Source organism: Ctenocephalides felis, unplaced genomic scaffold (assembly GCF_003426905.1).
Source record: "Ctenocephalides felis isolate EL2017-DRISC unplaced genomic scaffold, ASM342690v1 CF-g0.4_SCAFFOLD_01170, whole genome shotgun sequence".
NCBI classification, from domain to species: Eukaryota; Metazoa; Arthropoda; class Insecta; order Siphonaptera; family Pulicidae; genus Ctenocephalides; species Ctenocephalides felis.
The window spans coordinates 5,446,487-5,469,341 of NW_020537324.1; the positions used below are offsets into that span (position 1 = coordinate 5,446,487).

Below are 22,855 nucleotides of genomic sequence, written 5' to 3' on the forward strand. Positions count from 1 at the left end.
CACCTTGTCCCTCATACCTCTTCCCCAATGAATATCGCACAAGAACACATGTAACTTTATGTGAAATAGGCACATTACCATACGTTCCGGCAGGTACTTATATTCTATGCAGCTATAGCTTGCAATATTATCCCTCTTAGAAGCCCTCTATATAATTTGTCATATCTAATGCCGTACACTTGCTTAGTAATTGCCTTTATGTAAGCTCCTGCATGTTATATTCTATGTCCATTCTATGAATCCGTAAGACAGTTTGCCAAAGTTTCCAGTTTGATTGAACATTTCTAATACCGAAATTAACATTTAGGAAATTCGAATTGGTAATCGAGAACTAGTTCTATGATCGAAACTTCTTAACAATAAGGGATTGTGAATTGAAACTCACACAACATTTTAAATTAATCACAAAATATTGATTTTACCTGTTCATTTGTAAAAATTCATCGAAAAAAATTATTTTACCAGAGATATTTGTTAAGATTTAGATTAGAAAATTCCTTTTTAAAATTCCTTTTAAAATTTATTCTTCTAATTAAATATAAGAAAAATCTGTTATGGTTTACTGATAGTATTACTGTTTTATATTTATAAAAGAAAGGTGAATTTTATAAGTGAATACTAGTTCATCAGTGGTCAGTTCAGTACAACCTAATTTGTCCATATATTTGAATTATTTTATTATTGAATTAAGTTATAGCAAAGTAATCCATTATTTTCCTGATAAATAGCTTTAATTGTTTGTATATTGCGTTGTATAAGTCCAATCTGTTAGGTGGCGTTAGGAAGACCAGATTTTGTACTAAAAAAACTTTTTTTGCGCAAAGTTTTGTAATCGGTTGTCTTGGTTTTGTTTGGACAACCAACGTTGGAAAATGGACACCAACAAAGAGGAAATAGGCAATTTTTGCAGCTTTTGTTCACTCTATAATTTGTAAAGTCACATTTTGGGATGAAAAGCGTACTCATACATTTAGATTCTAAGTCGAGTAACTACTAATAATTTTTTCGGCAAACAGAATACTTGGATTTTAACTATTTTAGAATTATTGTTTCCAGAACAGAAATAAAAAAAATATTTATGTAAAAAATCTTAGGTTTCCAAAAATAAGAAGATTAATATTTATTTCGGTGGTTGGTCAAGATATACATTTTCTGATCAAGGTATCGCCAGTTGTGGGTAGTTTGGTTTCGTGGAGCATGTGTTTTATTAGGCGAGACGATACAGGAAACTAATTCCTGCAATATGGCGTTTGTATCCTTCTCGTAGATAGTTGTTGGGATATTAGTAAAACGACAGAAGTGGATGTGCTACGCGCACTAAGGATCAGAACGTGCCGACTGGCCCGGAATCCAGAATTGCTAATTAGGAGGACACAGATTGCACGGCAACTACTCGTAATACGGACATCGTACGTTATAGTTGTAAATAGAGATGAGCCGGATAAGTGATATTGTTATTTGTATAGGATTCGTTATGTGGGATACTTGATATGAGCTTCACTACTTACACCGTAGAATATAATACAACACCTAACTATAACTATTAAATTTTTGTGAGCACGATTTCTCCAACCTCCAACGTATGACAAATTATAAATGATGTTATATGTGTACAGATTTGCATTTTGAACAGTTTCAACAAACATATGTTATTGATGAAATCTAATACCTCGTATGTGTCTTTTGAATTCGATCCACTTTGACAAAGGCGATGACCCTTTTGTATGATATTGTCTTACGGTGGAGAGACGCGCAGGGTGAGCGTCGACATATGCAAAATATTCTCAATAACATATCGCATGACATTGGCAAAATTGGAATGATACTATAAATAATATAGATATTCACTCGAACTTAGATTTTAGGAAGTGGAGAAGCTTAAGACAAGTTTTTCCTTATGAGGAATTAGATGTATTTATGAGGATTTTAATGGCATTTTAATTAACTCCAATAGTCCTCAAGGTAAGATTACATCCAGTTATTATAGTAAGTTTGCTCGATTTTCAAATGCTTATTTTTATTTATTACATGGAATAAATAAATCAATAAATAACCTTTCCCCACACCTCTTATCGCACAAAACACGGAGCAGACTTATTGACTTTTGTGTATTTTCCATATCAAAACCGCGCGGCAAACGCAAATATGTAGTGTTTACTTTCAATACTGAATTCTCGCCACCTACATACGTGTGTCGAGTTGGAGTGTCGCGTGCACTTGGTCTTGCATATAAAAGAACCAAGACAGGGGTTGGAAATCTAAAAATATTGGTCCGAAATTTAAAAATGTCCTAAGACTGTGAAAATTGATTATTTAATGGTTAGTAGACATAGGGTTACTAGATCCAGTGATTTTCAAGGTGAATCAGTAATTTTTAATAACATACAAAATCCTTCATAGGCAAAAATTGACATGAAACAGATATTTATCAAATTTAAAAATAATTTTAATTGAAAGTGGATATTATTCATTTTACACGAATTCATCCATGGATTGTTTTCTGTTTCTGTATCTGTAAATATGGATAGTAAACATTTTTTGCTAAATCGGCAAGACTCTTATGATTCTGTACTTTATTGGATTGAAATTTTAGATTCGAAATGGCTTGATATTTTGCTAAGCAAATGTATCAACTAACAATTTATTCCAAATAGATTAACGTGTAGCTTTATTTAATGTCACTTTAATCATTTAATTTTTAATAAATTACTACTCATATAATAAATATTATTCGTCGCTTCATTGTTATTTTGAGTCATTAATTTTAGCTCTGAAAATTTAAGCAGTTTAATTACACAATGTTTGGGCATCTTCTGTTCAGTTCAAATTTTAAGAAAATTCATTTCTTCTATAAATTGTTGTCAATCCCTGATCTAACCCTTCTTTGTTAAAACATAAAGACCCCGGTATGGTGCATTTCGAGTATAGTGTCTTTGTCCCCTGCATAAAACAGAGCAAATTGAATTTGAATGACCGCAAAAAGTAGTCAGTCGAATATAAAGCGTAAAATAAGCACAGGATATGTTACTAAAAACCACCTTTGGATGGGTGAGAATTATATTTTAGAGCAGAAGTAGTTAAGGAAATTGATACCTGATAAATAGATTAGATACATCAGTAATTGTGTTTCTCATTTTTGCTCATTCTCAATTAGACCAAAATCATATCCACTCAATGATTGTGTTACTGCCTAGTACCTTTCAGAATTTTGATTTAATAATATGCACTCATATAATTTGGCTTTTGTTATAAATGCGTACGTATTTGGTGCCTTTCATCACCAGGTTCTGTCTTTATTACCAGGAGTTGTTTCCAGAGTACCAGGAGTGAGTTTTGTCACTCTAAGCAATACAAAAATCCGATCAGCAAACGTTTTACATAAAGACCATATCTTAAACTAATTTAACACACCATTAATCTTGCATTCTTCATTCTAAAATCCAGAAACATTGCACATGTCACCAGCCCAACTTATTTTTATCTAGTTCCGGCAACGTTGTCATAAATACGATGATATGAAGGCGAGATCTTCCCTCTATTGCAACAAGCTAAAAGACACGCTCCCTAAATTTTCTTACAATAAATCCGGGAAACACCCCAATATATGGGGCGGTATTAGATTTTATTGTGCGAAAACTAACAGATATGTATTTTTAGCATGCTTACTGCCTTTTTTTCACCCAAACGCTGATTGAATTCGGTGATACTTATACATTATTGCATACTCGGTAGTTTCATTGCGAGAAAATGCAGAGGGTGGAAGTGTTGGGTTATGATTTGATGATTTATTAAAAGAAATATTTTCTGAACGTTTATGTGTTTTTGAAATTATGGGTGGTATGGAATTTTTTGAGATTCATAATTTTTCTAATATACTCTTGCAATAGTATAATTATTTTCAATTAAGAATAAATGTGAAGGTATACTAAGATATTTCGATTAGTGCAATTTTAATGTATTTCATCCAAGTATTTTTTCACAAAACAACAAAATCTGAAATCAATGTTATTCTTGATATAATATTCCTTATTATGTACCAAGCGATACTAATTTAAAATTATCATTCAAGAACATAAAAAGGTCATCATATTGTTCTCCGATTCTTTGTAGTAACTCGCCCATGTGTAAAATTACATATTATTTTGTATGGATGCTCGCATTATATGTAGCTGTCATGTTGATATAATATTTGTGTTTATGGCAAAAGCAAATGCATTATGTTTATCTATAGGATCATAATTATTGTTTTCTGGAAAACTTCTTTTTGCTTATCAATATTTTGTTCTTGTGATTTTCTTGGAGTCATGTATCAATAACAGACTTAAAGCCTTAGAGCAAAGCGAACTTGGATGTAATTTAATTTATGCTTGGTGCTGACTTAATAGTAATTAGATATTGAAAATTAAATTTTATTTGTGCATATTTTGTAACCGCTATCAGAGCTAGAATTATATTTCAAGAAACTATTTTTGCCAAGCTTTTTCGCACATAAGAATTTAAAGAAAAATTTTATGAATAATACTAAGACAAGTTTTCCTCTACCCCAAACACCTGTATATCTCTTCTCCATTTCCTCAAAATATTTTACTAATATTTTTGAGCGTCAATACATATATATCTTAACATTGACAACATTTTCAAATCCCCGAGCTGCGGTACATAAAAATAAATGGCACTCCCCTCAGCCACCCCGCATAAGGCCAAAAACATATTTTTCCCTTCTACTCATGAAAAATCATCACCGGGAACATTGATATCGCATCGAGAATACATATAAAAAACACATAGATTCCCTGAAAGGTTCCAGAAAAGTGCGTGGTTCGATTACCCGATTTAGAGTACGAAGCCCAGGGGGCGATTTCTGACTGCGGGATAAATGCAGAAGTCACTCAGTGTGACATATAAGGATAAAAAGATAGAAATATCATCTAAGATCGTAATGAATGATTAAATTTATTCGACATTGTATTGATTTCTACTTGGTTCATATACACTCACACAAAAAACATAATTCTGTAAATGAGACAAAATGTAGACAAAAGGACTATGCAATTTAAATTAGTCACATTTTGGACATCAAACTAGCACATTTCTTAGATTTACTCAAATTAATTAATCAATGCTTTTGATATAGCATTTACATATTATTTCAATCAACTAAATATATTTGACTTATCATAAATACAGTTTTTTTTTATATGTGCTTTATATGAAATACGTTCGCTGTATACTCTTCATAAAATATTCGCTAATATAAATCTTAAAATCGCACCTCTGAAAACATCAGTCAAATATTTATCCCCATAGGCACTTACGCAATGCCAACCCCTAAGTATAAGTTTCAACACCCCGATGTTTTGACATTTTTGCGTAAACATCAATTCCCAATACGCAATTCCAACGTTTATATATGTTGGGATGAAAAAATATAAAGTACAGAGTACCTCCACATATTTCAAATTTTATATAGTTTTTTTTTGTTGTTGTTATTATATCACAGCAATCGGAACAATTATCTGAAAATTAAGTTTTTATTTTCATACTGGTGTATTAGAAGGCAACCGTACGGTAATTTTCTAATTATATATTTTTATGATTGTCAACGAAACTGTGTTAAGAAATTAAAAATTATGCTTCTAATATACTAGAAATTATAATAAAAAACTAGAATTCTTAATAGTTTAACTTTTAGAATCTTGTAGGAAAGGCAAACAAAACATGTCGTCCCTGAATGACATCCGTATACTCAGCACTTTTGGTGGATTATGTCCATGGACGAAATTTGTAGCTAAAGGATTAATATATAAATTTTTAAACATGTACCATAAAATCTGAAGCACTTTTAACGTTGATCAGCTAAAGTTCATTGGTTTTTATTTTACCTCATAAATTCATGAATTCATTATATAATTGAATATTAATAATTTTGTTGTAGTAAAGGTATGCTCTCACGTTCTCTCTAAAAACGCAATATTCCAGCATGTTTTTGAAACCGTTTTATGCATCTATTATCCCGCTAAGCAGCTAGAAATAATAACCGTATTATCGAATCGCGATCTAGAGATCAACAAGGTCTAAGAAATCGACATCGCAAATCGCAGCCGACATTTGCATCGGCGAACAGATGCATGACGGTAGCTCCGTCGAATGAGCGCGGCCCGTCCCGATATCTCGGCGATATCATCGTCCTCAGAAGCGTCGATACGAGACAGACCAGTGCCAGGGAATTATCTAACATCATCAAAAAGTCGACAAGTTCTGTCTCGACAACCATTCCGGCAAAATGCGCCATCTTGACAGGCGACTTCGAGCGAGAGGGCAAAACAAACATCGCACGACACAAGGCGATGGTAAAAAATGAACTAAAAACAATGAAACACGAGAAAAAAATAATAACCGTCCGCGATGTTTCCTTCTCTCTTCGACTCGATGCCTTTGTTACACGCGGCCGAGTGCATGCCGTGTTTTGTTAGTAGTTTTGCTATATGGATGCATTAGGACTGTACTCCCGACGGTACAACCGTGCATTATTTTTGCATAATTCAGAATGCAGACCCATTGCACGAATAATAATACGAGCTGCCATTGGTCATCGAGAAACCTATACGTATGACGAGTGAAGGAAAGGGCACCTTTTTGATCTTCAGACAATGTACGACTACACGATGGTAAAGGACTTAAGAATAACTTAAATTGTAAAATAGAACAGAAAATATTTCAAAATTTTAGATACGTGGGTTCACTGATACTTCTTCAGATTTCGTAAAACTTCTTCAAATTTAATAATTTCTGGAAAATTCTCAATATATTCAAATAAATTTGATCTTGCTACTGAAAATAAATATAATATCACTGCCAAACTATTTTTTTTTTTTTTTAACAGCAATCAGAACCTTACGTCCTGTGAGCTGTTGGGTTGAAACTTCTCCTTACTTCCTATTTTTTAGATGGTTACCATTTTAGATGGTTACATATTAGTTGATTTTGTTATTAGGATTAATCTAATAGGGCTGACTTTTTATTGGTGCAGCAATGCTGGGCAAGGTCTATTTTCACTTGAAATTGCTATCTATATTTCCAAGTGAAAATCGTTGTCACTGCTGCCTGACAACAGGCTGCTCAAAGTGGGTATCGAACCCGGGACCTCTCAAGTCCCGTCGCTCTTAACCGCTTACCTACGGGCGAGCCAAACTAAAAATGTGATTCAATACTTTGTTGGTGTTAGCAGACCTTCTAGTAATAATAAATAGTATTCTGTCTGAAGGCAGATCCATGTTGTTTGAGCACCACAAAGTCAATGAATTCCCTTTCTTTTTTCTGTTACACTTATCAGTAGTAAATTTTGGTTTGATTATCAAAGAAGCATTTTGTCAGAAATTAGGTGTCATATACATTTCGTAAAAAGACTAATAATGATAGGTATATGAATTTTATTATAATGTATAAATTCAGAAAAATGTTTTCTTTTAAGACAATACTGTTGCTAAAAGTCATAAATAATGCTATTCAAAAACTGTATGTCAATTTGAATTATTCAACTTTCCTTGAATACTTATTTTTGCTTGTAAATAAAATATAAATCCTCCTATCTTGTATAAGTACATGAACAAGTAACGTATCCTGAATTGACAACTAAAGTAAAATTTAGTAATACTCTTCATTTATTTAGTGAAGACAATTGTTCGATCTTCGGTCAACGTACGATTGGTTAATTTAATTTTTTTTTTCAAATATCAAAATTACAAAAGAATAATTTTTTTTTAAATATATAAACTGCCTGTCGCCGCAAAAACACAGCCACAAGTGTATGTTCCCAAGTTGGTAAAACTTATTGGAATTCGTAATTGCAGTTAAGCGCAGATTCTGTATAGCTTCGGGGACTGAATCTTTGTAACAAATATTATAATTAGCTTGCTGAAACGTATAAAGCACGTATCAGACATGTTTTGATATTACTTTGCAATATCTCAGCCACTGACTAATTCAGCAGATAAAACATAAAATTAATCTCAATCTTGAAAATGTGTAATTGGAATACTTTGTTGCTATAACCAGTAAAAGTTTTATTAAAAAATCTATTATTTAAATCATAAGGCCAAAAATGTATAAATTACATGATACATAAGTTATTATTCAGAGCATTTCAAAAACACGACATTTTTCCCAAAATTATCACCAGGCTTTCGCGTGCTGAACATTGTATCCAATTCCCTGGTTTATTAATGTATATGAAATTATCAAAAGGTGCCTAAGGACATCCCTTGCAATTTTGTATTGTCGGACTTAAATTATTAATAAACATGAAAACGTATAAAATTCTAAAGCAGTTTCTTACAATTGCCCGCAAAATATATTTTGCATGACATTTAATGCAAGGTTTTGCACGAATTCGGCAAACGCGTCTCGGGATAAAATTTTGAAAAACGATTACGAACTTGGCAATAAAACAACGTTTGAAGACACCACTTTTATATTTATAAAACCGCAGAAGAGGATGAAATATATAATTTGTAGTGCGTTGAACCAATTTAGGTCTATGGAACAATATGGATCGTTGTAATTCATATGCTGTGCTAAACGAATAGGATAGATGTAATTTTTAGCAAAAAACACAGTGTGCAGCGACTTAATAAAATCTTGTGATAAAATTGTTTTTGTAGAAAGTACGAATACGTGATTATTCTTATATAATCCACAAAAAGCCATTCTATTTTTTCTTATTCAATATCTTGTATCATTATTATCCATTTTGTTCAAATATCTAACCGTTGATTTGCATGCAATATCCGCTTATTTTGCGATCGGCAAACATACAGACCACAACGTTTTATTAAATATTTCTTTCGCATGGTAAAAGACCAGACAATTTTTCTATTGTTTGGCAAGACAATAGTACATGGCAAATGAAGTAGAGAACATGAAATGTGATCCGAAACTCTAACAGACTTGAAATTATTGACAAATGAAGAATGAAGAGTGGTGACTCAGGAGATATAGAATAGGTACTCGAATACCAACTGGATATTTGATATGCACTTCATTCGGGAAATCTTTCGCTAGGGGATATTTCGTTCTGAAGGAAAAGGATTCATTCATAATAATTAAATTTTCATAATAGTCCGAAAGATACTTCAAAGAGTACCTATTGGCCACAGACATTGAGATGTTTTCAATAATAATATTACTCTGTCTCTGTAATTTCTTTCACTAAAAATTCAAACATATTATTGCCTTAAATGTCTAAAGTTTTTTTTAACTCTGTTTTATTCAGCAATCAGAAATACATAAGAATTCCTATAAGCTAAATTGACAATAATTGAGAGCGATGTCTAACAATAAGAATAACTCCAATGAGATCTTCTTAGTTTAACCATTTAAAAGATAATGATATATTGAAGCTAATCTAAGACTAAATGTAAAGGCCATTGACGTTTTAATCTTCTTACGCCAAATGTTTGGATAATGTCGCCTATTGATGGGTTTGAATGTGATTCCAGTTTACGTTTGTATTTTTCCTTAAATTATTTGAATGTTATTTGCACCGTTTTCATGTTGAGATCGCTGTGAATGGTTTCATTTGTAACGTACCACGGAGAATTAAGTATTGTACGTAAAATTTTTGACTGAGTTCTCTGGATTATAGCTATATTCGATTTGTAAGGACATCCCCAGAGCTCAATTCCGTAGGTCCAGATTGGTTTAATGATTGATTTATATAGCAGCAACTTATTTTCAACAGAGAGCTTAGACCTTTTACGCAGTAGCCAATTAAATTCTTTCATTTTGATCATTATTTGCTGCTTTTTTGTTTTTATATGGCTTTTCCAAGTAAGTCTGCTGTCTAAATAGAGACCAAGATATGTCACTATGTTTAAAGTTCTAAATAGTTTAAATGTTTAAAGTGAAAAAATATTCTCATTCATTCATTTTTTTGTAATGACAATTAGAATACAGTAAATTCTATGAGCTATTTGGCTTATATATCATTTATTTACACACATACACACACATATAAATTATTGTGATAAATATTTTGTCGATAGTTGGATAATCACTCTAATAAGTGAATTCACCAATGTTCATATATGCAAAGATTTGGTAGTGCTAAAGGTCTTCAATATTACTTTACTTTAGTCTTCTTCAAATTGGCACATCAGCAAATTTTTCGTAATATTAAAATATCAGAGCGAATGTCAATCCAGTGATTGGATGTCCGTGTATGATGGTATCAGTATTGAACATATTGATCTAAAAATTATCTACTAAAATTTATATCAGCTGTATCTCGAAGCACAATTTACGTTTTAAAATAATCCATCTCATCACAATTCATTCTAATTATTACCTATCGATTTTAAATGGGTCTTATTCCTTATTTCAGCTGTTTACCAGCGCCGTTTCAAACGCGAGCGACGCCTACGCTTGCGCGTGCAGGAGCGTCTGGACCAAGAAGCCAAACGCCGTGCGCAACTCGAAGAAGCGATCCGCACGGGCGGCGGCGTCATTCCCACATCCGCCGCCCAGAACGTGTCTGCGGCGCAGGCGAACAGCGAGGCGCTACGGGCACACAACGGTAAGATTTTGGCCGAATCGTAGAAATAGATATAGAATTAAGATGATATTTTATGTAGTCAATGATAAGAATTGATGATACATATCTTATAACTATATCACGCTTTTTCATTGTTAGAATTTTTTATGTGCTGCCGAAACTCGATTAACTGGACTAATTGTTGTCGATAGGTATTCGCATAATCGAAAATATAGATGATCGAATGTGCGAAGAATAAGGTTATGTGTTTATTGAAAACAACAAATACATCGAAATCAGCGAAAATCAATGTTTATTACTTATGTATGAATATAAATATTTTTTAATGATTAGATTACATTACATACATAGTACAACTGGAGCATTAATTATGGAATAAAATTTAGGTACTTATGTACGAATAATTTGTTTACAATATATATTTAGTAATTTGCATTTGGTAACCGTGAAATAAGTAGGCAATAAGTATAATTTGGTTCGAAATATTTGAAGCAATTTTTTCTATTCATTGCTGCTATATCACGATTTGGTCATATAAATTGATCGCGGTTGGTACTCCGGATAATCGCAAATACGTATAACTGTGGTCCGAATAAACGAACTTTTCGTTTATACGTTTATTTAAAAACGAGTTTCTACTGTATATGTTTGCAACAATTTTATCCTGAACATCGGCAATTGTTGGTCGTAGGTATTTAAAAATGTCTAAATCAAATGACGAATTCATTGATTGGGCATTCAGGTGTGATAGTATCATAGTTAGAATAAATGCAAAAAAAAGAATATTACAAAAATAACATTTGTGCAAATATCTAATTATTTCGTTAGGGCATGTTATATGCATTTCGTAAAATTTCAATTGCATTGTTTAAGGCTTCAGCAAAATCTCACACAAACCTAGGTTTATAGGATTATACCTGCTGTAAATATTTTTAACTTAACTTTATCAAACAACACGATTCGCTAATTTTATGGTTTTTGACGTTTCAAGCCATTCTGAATCGAATGAGATCAAATTTGGAAAAAGTATGTGTATGTGCGTGTACGATATATGTGTGTATATGTGAACAGATATTTTTATCATTTAGTAATTTTTACATCTAAGTGGACAACAAATTTTCAGATTTTCTATAGACAAGTAAAAGACCTTTGTCAAATATTTTGAAAATTGACATATTTTAATATAATTTCTCTCTTTATCTTGAGTTTAGATAATTCTAGAAGCGGCTTTTGTAATTGTCTGAACTTATTTGAGTTTCATCGTTTATAGAATATTATGTTTACCAATATGTAACTATTAAACAAGTTATGCCAGAAGCATTTGAACATGATTAATGAAATTAGATTAAAAAATTGGTAAGATTTTATTTTCTACAAATTACCTTATATTCAAGTTGAAATTGTGAATTATTTGTACAATGCACTGGATATGTATCGTCAAAGTTATATCTAGCTATAGCAGAATTATGTTGTCCACAAGATACATTCTCAGAAGAAACGAATTGGAACCCAAAATTGGCAAAACGAATATTGTTCAACTCACATCGAGCTTCCGGTAAAATTGGACTAATATTTATAATATGGGCCAGATTCACCCACGACTGTATTAATTTTATTCAAATTTGTATAAAACTGTTCACTTTTTTTATGTTTACATTTATCAAAGCCAACATCTATTTTTCATGCTCTTAAGTAATAAGGGTTGGCTTCTAAAATTTCTTATTCTATTTTTTATTTTAATTCGTATCATCTTTTTCAATAATTTGTGTTTAAAAAACATTTACAATCCTAAATTTTTATCCTATTACCACAAACTTTGTAAAAGTAATTTTAGTAATCGAATAATTTTTCATCCTTCTTGCAGTCTACGAATGATTTTCGCAGAATTTTAATTAAGATTTTCTAGAGCTTGTGAAACAGCAAAAATATTACAAAAAAAATTATCAAGGGTTGTTATATAAATAAAATACAAAAGCTCAGAAAACCTAATTTGAATAGCAAATTGTTTTAATTAACAACAAAAAATATTGTTAGTGTAATATTTGCGAATGCTATATTTATTTCTAATTTTTCGTTAATTCTCCTCGATTGCTTTTCCGAAAACTCATGCATGATTTTGATATGTCTTATATACGTACTCGGAGCCGGAGAGCTAGTTACAAAACAAACCACTGAAAATTACTCCGTATAAATTGTGCGAACGAGGAAACCCTTCAGCGACTTGTCAAAGTTATAAGGCAAACGTCTTACACAAGCGACTGTCAATCAAAACAAATGGATCGTACATTACGAACATCAGAAATTATAATCCACTGTTGTTTGGAGAAGAAAGGGAAATTACGCGTGTTTGAAATTAATGAATTTCCAATGGTAAAGGAAATAAGGAAAACGCCAAATGAATTGGAGCCAGAAATAGAATTCAAATTATTATGAAATTTGATTACAATTTTTGTAATTTTTTGTGCGAATTTTATATATCTTTAGTAGATGAGCCAAAAAAAGTGCGACTATCATAGGTATGTCTCAGCAATTATTAATTATTTTATAAAATGACACAATTAGATTAATGGGGGTTGAACATTGAAATGTTATACATCGAAATTGCATTTGCATCTATCAATATATAATAAAAATGTCGAAAGAAATAATTATTCTGATATATTTATTAAATCTTCAACCACAAGTTATGACTTGATTCGTTAATTAATAAACTTTTCAGCAATGTCAAATAACTTTTTTATCTCCACCGCCAGCGTTGCCCGTGGGAGTAAACAAATCATAGTGAAATCTTTTAATTGATCTTCACTAATGAATGTTTTAAAGTTAAAAATTAATCCTCCACGAGCAGGCTTGTTTGAAAAGATTCTCTGAGTTTATCATCAACTTTTCTATCAAGCATTTGAAAGATTTTCAAGTGAAATTGTATCGAACGAACGAAGGGTTTTGTTTGTTTATTAATAGCACGAAATTACGTGATTGGGATTTTAATTAGAAGATTAGTGTCTCGAGAGAAAATAATGCAGAGAATAATTATATTATTAATAGCATTAATTATTTATTTATGTATAATATATATAAATTATATATAACAAAACAAAATTTTTAGACATCTTTTATTTGATATTGTCAATCAATTATTGATAAATCAAAACGATTGAATAGGGTTTATACAAAAACCGACATTTCAGAAAACCGGTTTTCGAATTTTAATTTTACTAAAAAGCCGGTTTTAACCGGTTTTCGAATTTTATATAGAAAATAAATTTTTGCTCGAATATTCTGTAATTTATCCGCAAATTTAGGGACCGATTCTGCCGCAATGTTATGATAAGGTCATGTTATGAAGAATTTTCTATAGTAATATAGACAAAAGTTATGCGGTTGGTGTTCAGTCAGGCGAATTTCTCAGGTTTTTTCATGCAAAACATAACCTAAAAGCCGCACAAATGTCAAAAAAACGATGTTAGATAAGTGTGTGTTTTTGATTCCTCTTAGGTAACATACGAGTGACGTTGCAGTTTATGCATAAAACGCCGGAATGAACAGCAAATACATGATATTTTGACAGCATTCAGTATGATTCATTCGCATAATGTATGGAGGTCGGAGCGTAACATAGCTATGCCGTAACATTTCTCTGTTATGCGCAGAATCGGTCCATTAGTGTAATTTAGAATAGTATTTGACTGAAATTATTTGCTGTTCAATTTTATAGATAGTAAACAAAATTACTTTAATTTTAATTAGTAGAACTAAAAAATAATAGTTTATATTGATTAAATAACTTTGAAAAGAATTATTCGTTATTCATTCGTGCATCATTTTCACATATAAGAATGAAAATATTTTTATGATAGTGAAAGGACAGTTTTCGAATAAATAAAAATAATACAATTTTAAATAAAAAAACATTCATTAAATTAAAAAAAATAGATACTTGTTAATATCAATTTTAGTTTTAAAAACAATTAAGTTAAACTTTTATTCCTGTTCCGAACAATTTTGATTAATTAATTTTAAAAATTCTAATTGTTTTTTGTTTAATAAAATATGATTTAAAAAAATCAGAACGTCTATTGAATTGCTATTTAAGCGTGTCCTTTGTTTACTCACAAAATTTCTTGAAACAGAAAATACTCTCATACTTCATATCGTTTCTAAATAATATTGTTTTTAAAGCCTGATATAATAATTCTAAGTTTTTTGTTTTTTAATTTGTGGCTTCTAGGGTTTAAAACTCTTTTTTTTTAAGCTTGAGTAGAGGAAGTTACTTCTTCAAGAAGAAGTCACACTGATTTAAATTAATATATACTGGTATAAAAATCTAAATTATTATATACAAAATCTTTCTGACCCTAAATTGCAGATTGATAAGATATCAAATGCTGTTGGAACGATATGATTTCAAGAATCAAAAAGCTTTCATCTATCTTTTATATTTGGCTATATTTGTCCTTTTCCATTTATACAGTGAAAACCGACTTTTTTCACTAAAAAACCGGTTTTCGAATTCCATAATTTTCGCCAAAAAACCGGTTTTTGAAAACCGACAAACACTAGATTTGAATGTTACATTTTCTTCAAACATTTTTCAGTACATTTACATATTGTAGAAAATAAAATTATAACAATAATGCAAATATTACAATTAACTATATACATTAAACAAAGCAGCAAAAAACCTTCACCATATAGGTCAATTCCTTGAAATCACATGAAGCCTCTAATATTTGATTTTTATTCCCCAATGACAAAATATTTTGTTTTATTTCACACAAATATTTCAAATAAAAAAATCATGTTTACCATTATATTTTACCATGTGTCCTTTCTATTTCAGATGCCGGATCAGGCTCAGCGACCGCCGGCCCCGACTCCCGGCCCGAGAGTCCGTATGCGAGCAGCGGTGGCGGCGCCGCAAGCGTTCCCCAGGCCCGAGACTGCGGCTCGCAACCAGGTTCAGTTCCCGTGAGCTCGGCGCCGCAGAACAACAGTGGACAATCTCCTGCGCCAGGTCTACCTCATGGCGACGGAAAGCCGCAGAACCCAGGACCTTGGCAAGGATATGCGGGTCTCGATCTAGTCACAAGCGGAGCTGCGTTTTGGCAGAACTATAGCGGTAAGTGAATAATTGTAAATGATAAATACGCTGACATACATATGTAGTATATATGGATCGGTCTCACAAAGTTAGTGGGGATCAGTCATACATTAGGAAGCGATTGGGGCACTCTAAACGAAATTTTTAAAATATATACTTAAAATATATACTTAATCAATATAAAATATTTACTATGTATTTATTTGATAATTTGAATTGAATTTGATATTTCAATTATTGATATTAAGGCTTGATAAAACGTACGAAGTGTTATAAATTAGTGGTGTATGACATTGTGCTTTGAAGCAAATTTCTGAAACTTCCCGTACTACATTTTAAAATTTTCAAGAACTTTAAGACTTTTATATTGGAAAACACGACTTTTTTGAAAAATTTTACATTTTTGGAAAATTTCGGTTTTTGAAAGTCGGTTGACCCATACCGTAGAAAATGTCGATGACATTTGTTTGAACTATAAAAATAAACTTTAAACACTATAAATCATGGCACGGAATCTATAAAAATAAGAACAAATATTATACTTTTATCAAAATCTCTATAAAAATCTGATTATTTGAATCGCATATGTCTAATAATCAGTTTTGCCGCCAAATGGCTTTTTTCAACTTTTTTTATTGGATCTACGAAACCACTGGATCTTACCAAAAATTTAATCAATTTTTTATTCTGACAATACTAAGGAAATGTTTTTTGATCCATTCTTTACTTTTTTTCTCGTATCTTCGGAAAAGCTGCCTTTGCCAAAATCTAATCAGTATGTCCCCCATTCAACAAGGAGCTAATTAAATATTTTTGAAAATGTTTATTGTCGCATACATATTTGGAATGCATAAAATATATGTTTGGAAATTATGTTTATAATGAGTAAATCTGCAGAAAAAATTTATTATTTTCAATAAAAAATAATCTAAATAAGGCCTCTTTTGCATGTTTTAGGTATGTCTTATTTTTAGAAGTAGAAAAATATTTCGTCGGATGTTCTCTTTTTTCCTTATATCGATATTGATCCTATCTTTTCCTATATTAGCAATAATTATTACCTTATGATTTTTATGATTTCTATTTATTTATATATTTATTTTTATGAATAGGATTTTAATTTGCAATATGTTGTTTTCGAGAAACTCTAATTGGCGCGTCGTGGGCTGGACATTTAATTAATTTGGCTTAGCCGCGGTACGGGATACATTTTAATAACGGTTATTATTTAGTAATATTACAGGTTATAGTATTTTATTTCCATCCTTTTTACCCAAGATTTTCGCTTTTAATTTAACGACTTTTTTACTTTTTATACATAAAATATGCGTATTCGATATAAAACGTTTCTATCATCCGTTGTTATTCGGTTGATGCTGGAGGAGATTACCAAGAAATTAATAAATATTTTTTTATTATTTTTACGATATTTATAGCGTTTTGATTCCGAATAATTGAGTTTTAATTTCTTAATGGTCCTTGAAATGATTTCGAGCGAAAACATAGTCGATAATTGAGCGAGATTTTCTTAATTTGAGATTTATAAAACGTGAAGTGGGCTAACTGCAATTATTTTCTAATGAGTTATCTAAAGGGTTATCAGCAGTTATTATTTCTTGCGCTTACGAATGTGCTTCAGTGTTACTAATTTATAAGAAGAATATAATGCAGAACCGCATTTGGAAAAATAAATTATATTTTAATATGAACCTTTTATTTTTTTATAGATATATATAGACCTTTTATTATAAGACTTTTATATATATTATTTTTACCTCATGATCATGGCAATGGCCATTTCTTGGACAAAAATAAGGAGTACATCTTTCAAAATTTTATAGCAGTTGTAAATTTTATTTTTTCTAAGTTCTGCAATGAACCGTACATTTTCATTTCATATGCATACGACGATGATACTTTTTTCAAACCAAATTATAATAAAAGCCAGTCAGCAAGCAGATCGCATCTGAAATATTCATATGTGTAAAGAAAGCAAAAATAAGAAAGAACAACAGAGTCTGCACGAAGAAAAATCTTATTTATTCGCGAATCATTTCGTCGGTACCATCAAAATGAAAATGTACCTACATTGCACAAGCAATACGATTTTTCACTGGCTCTAAACTTTTGGAAATAAAAATATAAATAAAAAACGTATATTTTAAAATAGTTAAATTTATAATAATCATAAAAAGTTATTTTAATTAAATTGTATTTAAATAATTATTATTATTAAAATCATTTAAATAATCTTACGATATTCTGACTTACTTTTTGACTGCATCTGGTACATTAGGCTATTCAATTTTAATTTTTATAACAATCTTATTAACAATATTACAGTGAATTTTTTTTGGAGAAAAATTGTAAAATATTCTGAAAATATTTACATTATTACTGGAAATTAATAGAATTTGTATTAAATATTTAACAACACTAATTTAATTTATTGATTTCTTTTACTTTTATTTGACTGATGTGGAATATTTTGCTCATTAATCACCTAATAAAAAAATCTTCTAAAATTTTGTAAAATTACTGAAAATAATTTTGCTAGAAAAATATACAATATAGTATGGCGGGGTACAAAGGTCCAATTTGACTTTGAGCAATTATATTGTGAAAACCTAATCAATTATATCACAACAAATAATACATATCTTATATGGTCAGTAAAACTTCCAGCTAATTGTTGTTAGCTATTTTAAAAAAAATTGTCACCTGCCCCTTTTTAGACCATAGGTAGGATAAAATGGAACGGCTAGGGGGCAAACAGTGCCAATGTCCTTTTTTTAATTTCAGAAGAATAATATATACAATATTCAATGCAAAATACAATTTAAAGGATATATTTTTACAGAGATAACACAGTATATAACCTTGATCTGGTATTTTGTCAGAGTTGGAATAACTATTTATTTGATTTATATTTTGTACAATAGTGCTTTTCACTTTATTTGCTTTTTAATATTTTTTAAAAATTTTCACACCTTTACCAGGTTACATTTTAAGTTGATGCTTTTTAACCCACCTAAGCACAAGCTTTTATAGAGATTATATAAAATAACTGTTGAAACTAAGTTAAAATTAATAACATTTCATAATAATGAAATAACGTAAACTTGAAAATTAAAATAAGCTCTCCTAAATCAAACAACAGTGCTCACAATCAAAAAAACTAACAACGAAAGAAAATACTTTTTGCAAAAAATACATGAGAAACGTTGTTAGGATCAAGGTGATGGCTGGTTATACATCTTTTTCTTTCAACTTTTAAATATTGTTGTTAAATTTTTTTTGACTTTAATGTTTTTGAGATATCGGTGGTGGATCTTTCTACCTGCGGACCTTTAAGCCTCCCTCCCTATACCCTATACATACTTATAAAAAATATTTACATTTTTTACGATATATATGTATACAATCTACAATTGAATTTCTAGATCAAACAACTTAAGTAATTCCCGTCGATAATTCGCAAATCTCCTTCCATCCAAAGTTTGTCCTGTACAATTGTCGAACGAATCCAGAATCCTTCCGACCACACCGCTTTACATTCCGACGTTTTCCTCTCCTGGCATTGTGTTTACGGTTTTGCAAACCATCAAAGTCATTCCATTCCGAGCTTATCGGAGGGCGAAGCTGAAGGTTCTGATATTTATTCTCATTCCAGTGGGAAGAAATGAGAAATCCCTTTCGAACTTACGGATATTTCAGCTCTTTACGCATAAGAAAACATACTCCCTTGTGTGTGACCTCATATTTTCATAGGAGGAAAGTACATATCTAATACTAAATTCATAAGATGGATAATGCTTAGCAATTGCTACTATTTTGTCTTTTTCTTTAAAAGTTGTGTATAAACTTTTAAATCATACCTTACAACTTCCAGTTAATATCAATTAGTATGATTTGTTTTTGCAATTGTAACATTTTTGCAAAACGGTTGGTCCTGCCTTTTTCAAAGACTAATCAGCACGCCTTCCTAACTGTCAATGCGAATCATTCTAATCGGTTGCGACGTTCAAAGCCTGCTATTTTTAGCACCTTTTTGCTATGTATCTCCTAATCGGCAGGACCTACTTTTGACAAAAACTAAGTAAAAAACTACTAACAAAAACAAGATCTTGTACCGATTGCTGTCTTTTATATATAGTCTAAAATATTGATATTTGATTTGACCATTTGCTGTGACTATCTGGTTATTGTATAAAGTGTAACGAATCCACGAAAGTGTACTCAGATTTCCAGACCGAAAATTATCTTTTACCCGCAAAATTTTATTTTTATACCAAGATGATACCATCTTCGTAGACAATAATAAGTAACCCTACAAAATATAATATAATATACATTCATAACTACAATAAACACTGTCTGCGAAGGCAATATCATATCCTCACATGAACCTACATCTCGGTTTATATCCCGGCCCGGTTGTTAAATTTAACTTTATTGCAAATGAATATGTAACATCTTACACGCCTCGCCGGGGTGAAATAATACTCATCCCTTCGAGGGGGTGGTTGTCGAAATTTACTATGAAATTCGAGGCACTTGTCCCAGGATGAATACTCGATTTAGTTGTAAATATTATTTATTATAAAATATTGCATGGATATAAATTTTTGTCAAATAAAAACGTATAAAACTGATAAATTTTATTACACAGCTGAATAGTATTTATTTATTAATGTTTTTACCTTTGTATTAAATCAAACAAAACACACATACCTGCAGGCAAATTAATAGCAAAATAACATTATTTCTGTTTTTTAATCCATGAATAATTAAACTTTACTGACCACTTTCCTGTTTTATTTATTTCTTTGATAATTACACTAATAATATGTTACTTGTAGGGCAGCATGCATGCAATAATTTAAAAGAAATGCTACTGCATTTTTCTTTGTCAGAAAACATTACGATTTATGTAAATTGTGCAATTAATTAAAACAAAGCTTCATCATGTTGTAATATACATTTTTCTTAGATTTAATTGGTGTACATACGACTGCGATGATAGTAAAGTATTTATTAAATGATTTATAATACATTATAATACAATTGAAATTATTTTATTATTTTTTTTGTTAAGAACCACTAAGTTTCTAATACCGACATTTGAATCATATTGGAATCTTATTTGAATTTTCATAAAGATCTTTTAAGACCTTTGTGGTCTATATAAAAATTTTAGTAGATCTTCAAAAAAATGTTCTACAGAAACTAATAATTGTATCACAATCAATGATTTATTTTTTAAGGATTTTTTTACGAGTAGGAAAATATTATTTTGTTTAAATTTATGAACACCAACTTATTAGAAGATGTAAATGTAGCTCGATTTAATTTAATTCTAGACTCAAAAGTCTCCAAAAATTCAACTATGTTTTAAAAGATGCAAATATTAATTGTTAATAGATCTAATATTAAGAATTTCATTTAAACCAGATTCTGAATAAAATTAATTTCTGAGTATCATATACAGTTAGAAAAATATTGTAGTTTTTTAGATTTGAGGGCAGCAACATAATTGCAAATGTAAATCAATTTTTTCAGTTAATATATTTATTATTTTTTATTAAATCTAAATGATTTAATTTATTTTTAGACTTATCACATTATAAAAAAATCTAACTATGTCGTAGTTGGAAATAACATCAGATCTTAGTTGATTTTTTCCAGTAAAACGCCTTTCCTAGACAAATTACATAGTTAATATTGTCTTGAATTTTGGTGACTGTTGATTTTCACCTATAGTACAGTATTTGCTCTAAAACGCATGATGTATATAAAAATAGTGATAGAAAAAAATTAATAAATATATTTACAAAAATATGCATTTCCTTGCTCCTCCAGGATTCACCTGTTGTTTCCCCGAACGTTCCAGAAAAATTATCATCATAAATACCGCCAGCTTTTTAATATAAAACGCATGTGGCACAGCTTTAAGGACAAATTTATCTCACTATCATTTTAATATTACGAGAAAAAATCTCCAATTCCCATGTTTCATCTAAGGATATCACGATTTAATCTCGCATTTCTCTTTGGACGAACGTTACCTGTAGTTATTAAACACACCAGCGTAATGTTCATTGCGTAAGTTTCAGGGGATATTAATACTTCTTCCCGTCTAAACATAAAACAGTGCTTCGAAGTTGAAAGTATAAAAACGGAATTCACAAAGAAAAAACTCTTTATTAATAATACATCCGCAGATTTAATAACAAACCTTCGTTATATTGCAAATCTGACGATAAGAACCATTTAGGTATATGCAAATTTGGGAGAAGGATAGGAGAGGATACACATTGAATATTATAATGTAAATATATATATATATATATATATATATATATATATATATATACAAACATACAGAGTCCACCATGAATTTGTTTCAAAACTTACTCTAAAATCTACACATTTTCGGCTATGATTAATGATTAATTTTACTGGTTATGCAATATTTTAATCTGACGAAAAACGTTTCTATTTCTTTTGGAAAAAGCGTTTTTGTAAATCAGGACTTCGGTTAGTCAACAATTTCATCACAACTACAAATAACCTTTCAACATAAAACGTCTTAGAAATTGTGATTTATCAAGTCAGTTGCTCAGACTGCGACTCAATTTATATTGGTCAAATCAACCAAATTCTAATAAAACATCATTTTGAATTTTGTTCACGTATTTTTTATATACACCGTGTCCTACAAACTATAAAAACTACTAAAACTAATAAAAATCAGTTTACATCATTATTAATATAATTTAAAAAAGTGATCTAATCTTACATAGACACAAGAATATATTCTTGCATGTATCAAATGCTCACTTCTTCATGATTTTTATTACATTTTTATTTGTCAATAATCCATTTTTTGCGACTATCATTTTCTTGAATGCGATTTACATAAAAAACATAATGATCTCTAGAATACAATATGAAGACTTTGCATAAATTGAATTTAAAATTGTAACACCGCCTGCATTTCATAGCCGTTGTATTTCTTAACATAATGTTTTCATCTTTAGATAACGGACACTTCAGATATGCAACAACAACCAATATCAGAAGAAAGTTTTCTTTAATTAAAAATTTTATGAAAATCTTAAATATAAACTAAGAGTCTAGTATAGCAAATTGGAATAGATTTATTATTAGACACATGTGGTAAAATAATTTATAATAAT

At 30.3% G+C, this 22,855-nt stretch overlaps 1 protein-coding gene across 1 annotated transcript in view; it reads left to right on the plus strand.

Annotated features, from left to right (window-relative positions):
* LOC113366081 overlaps positions 1 to 22,855 on the plus strand; it is a 206,567-nt gene that overhangs the window by 179,702 nt on the left and 4,010 nt on the right. The window contains exons 13-14 of the mRNA XM_026607635.1: positions 10,382 to 10,573; positions 15,393 to 15,671. Coding sequence (XP_026463420.1) covers positions 10,382 to 10,573; positions 15,393 to 15,671 — 471 coding nt within the window. The remainder of the gene's footprint in view (positions 1 to 10,381; positions 10,574 to 15,392; positions 15,672 to 22,855) is intronic.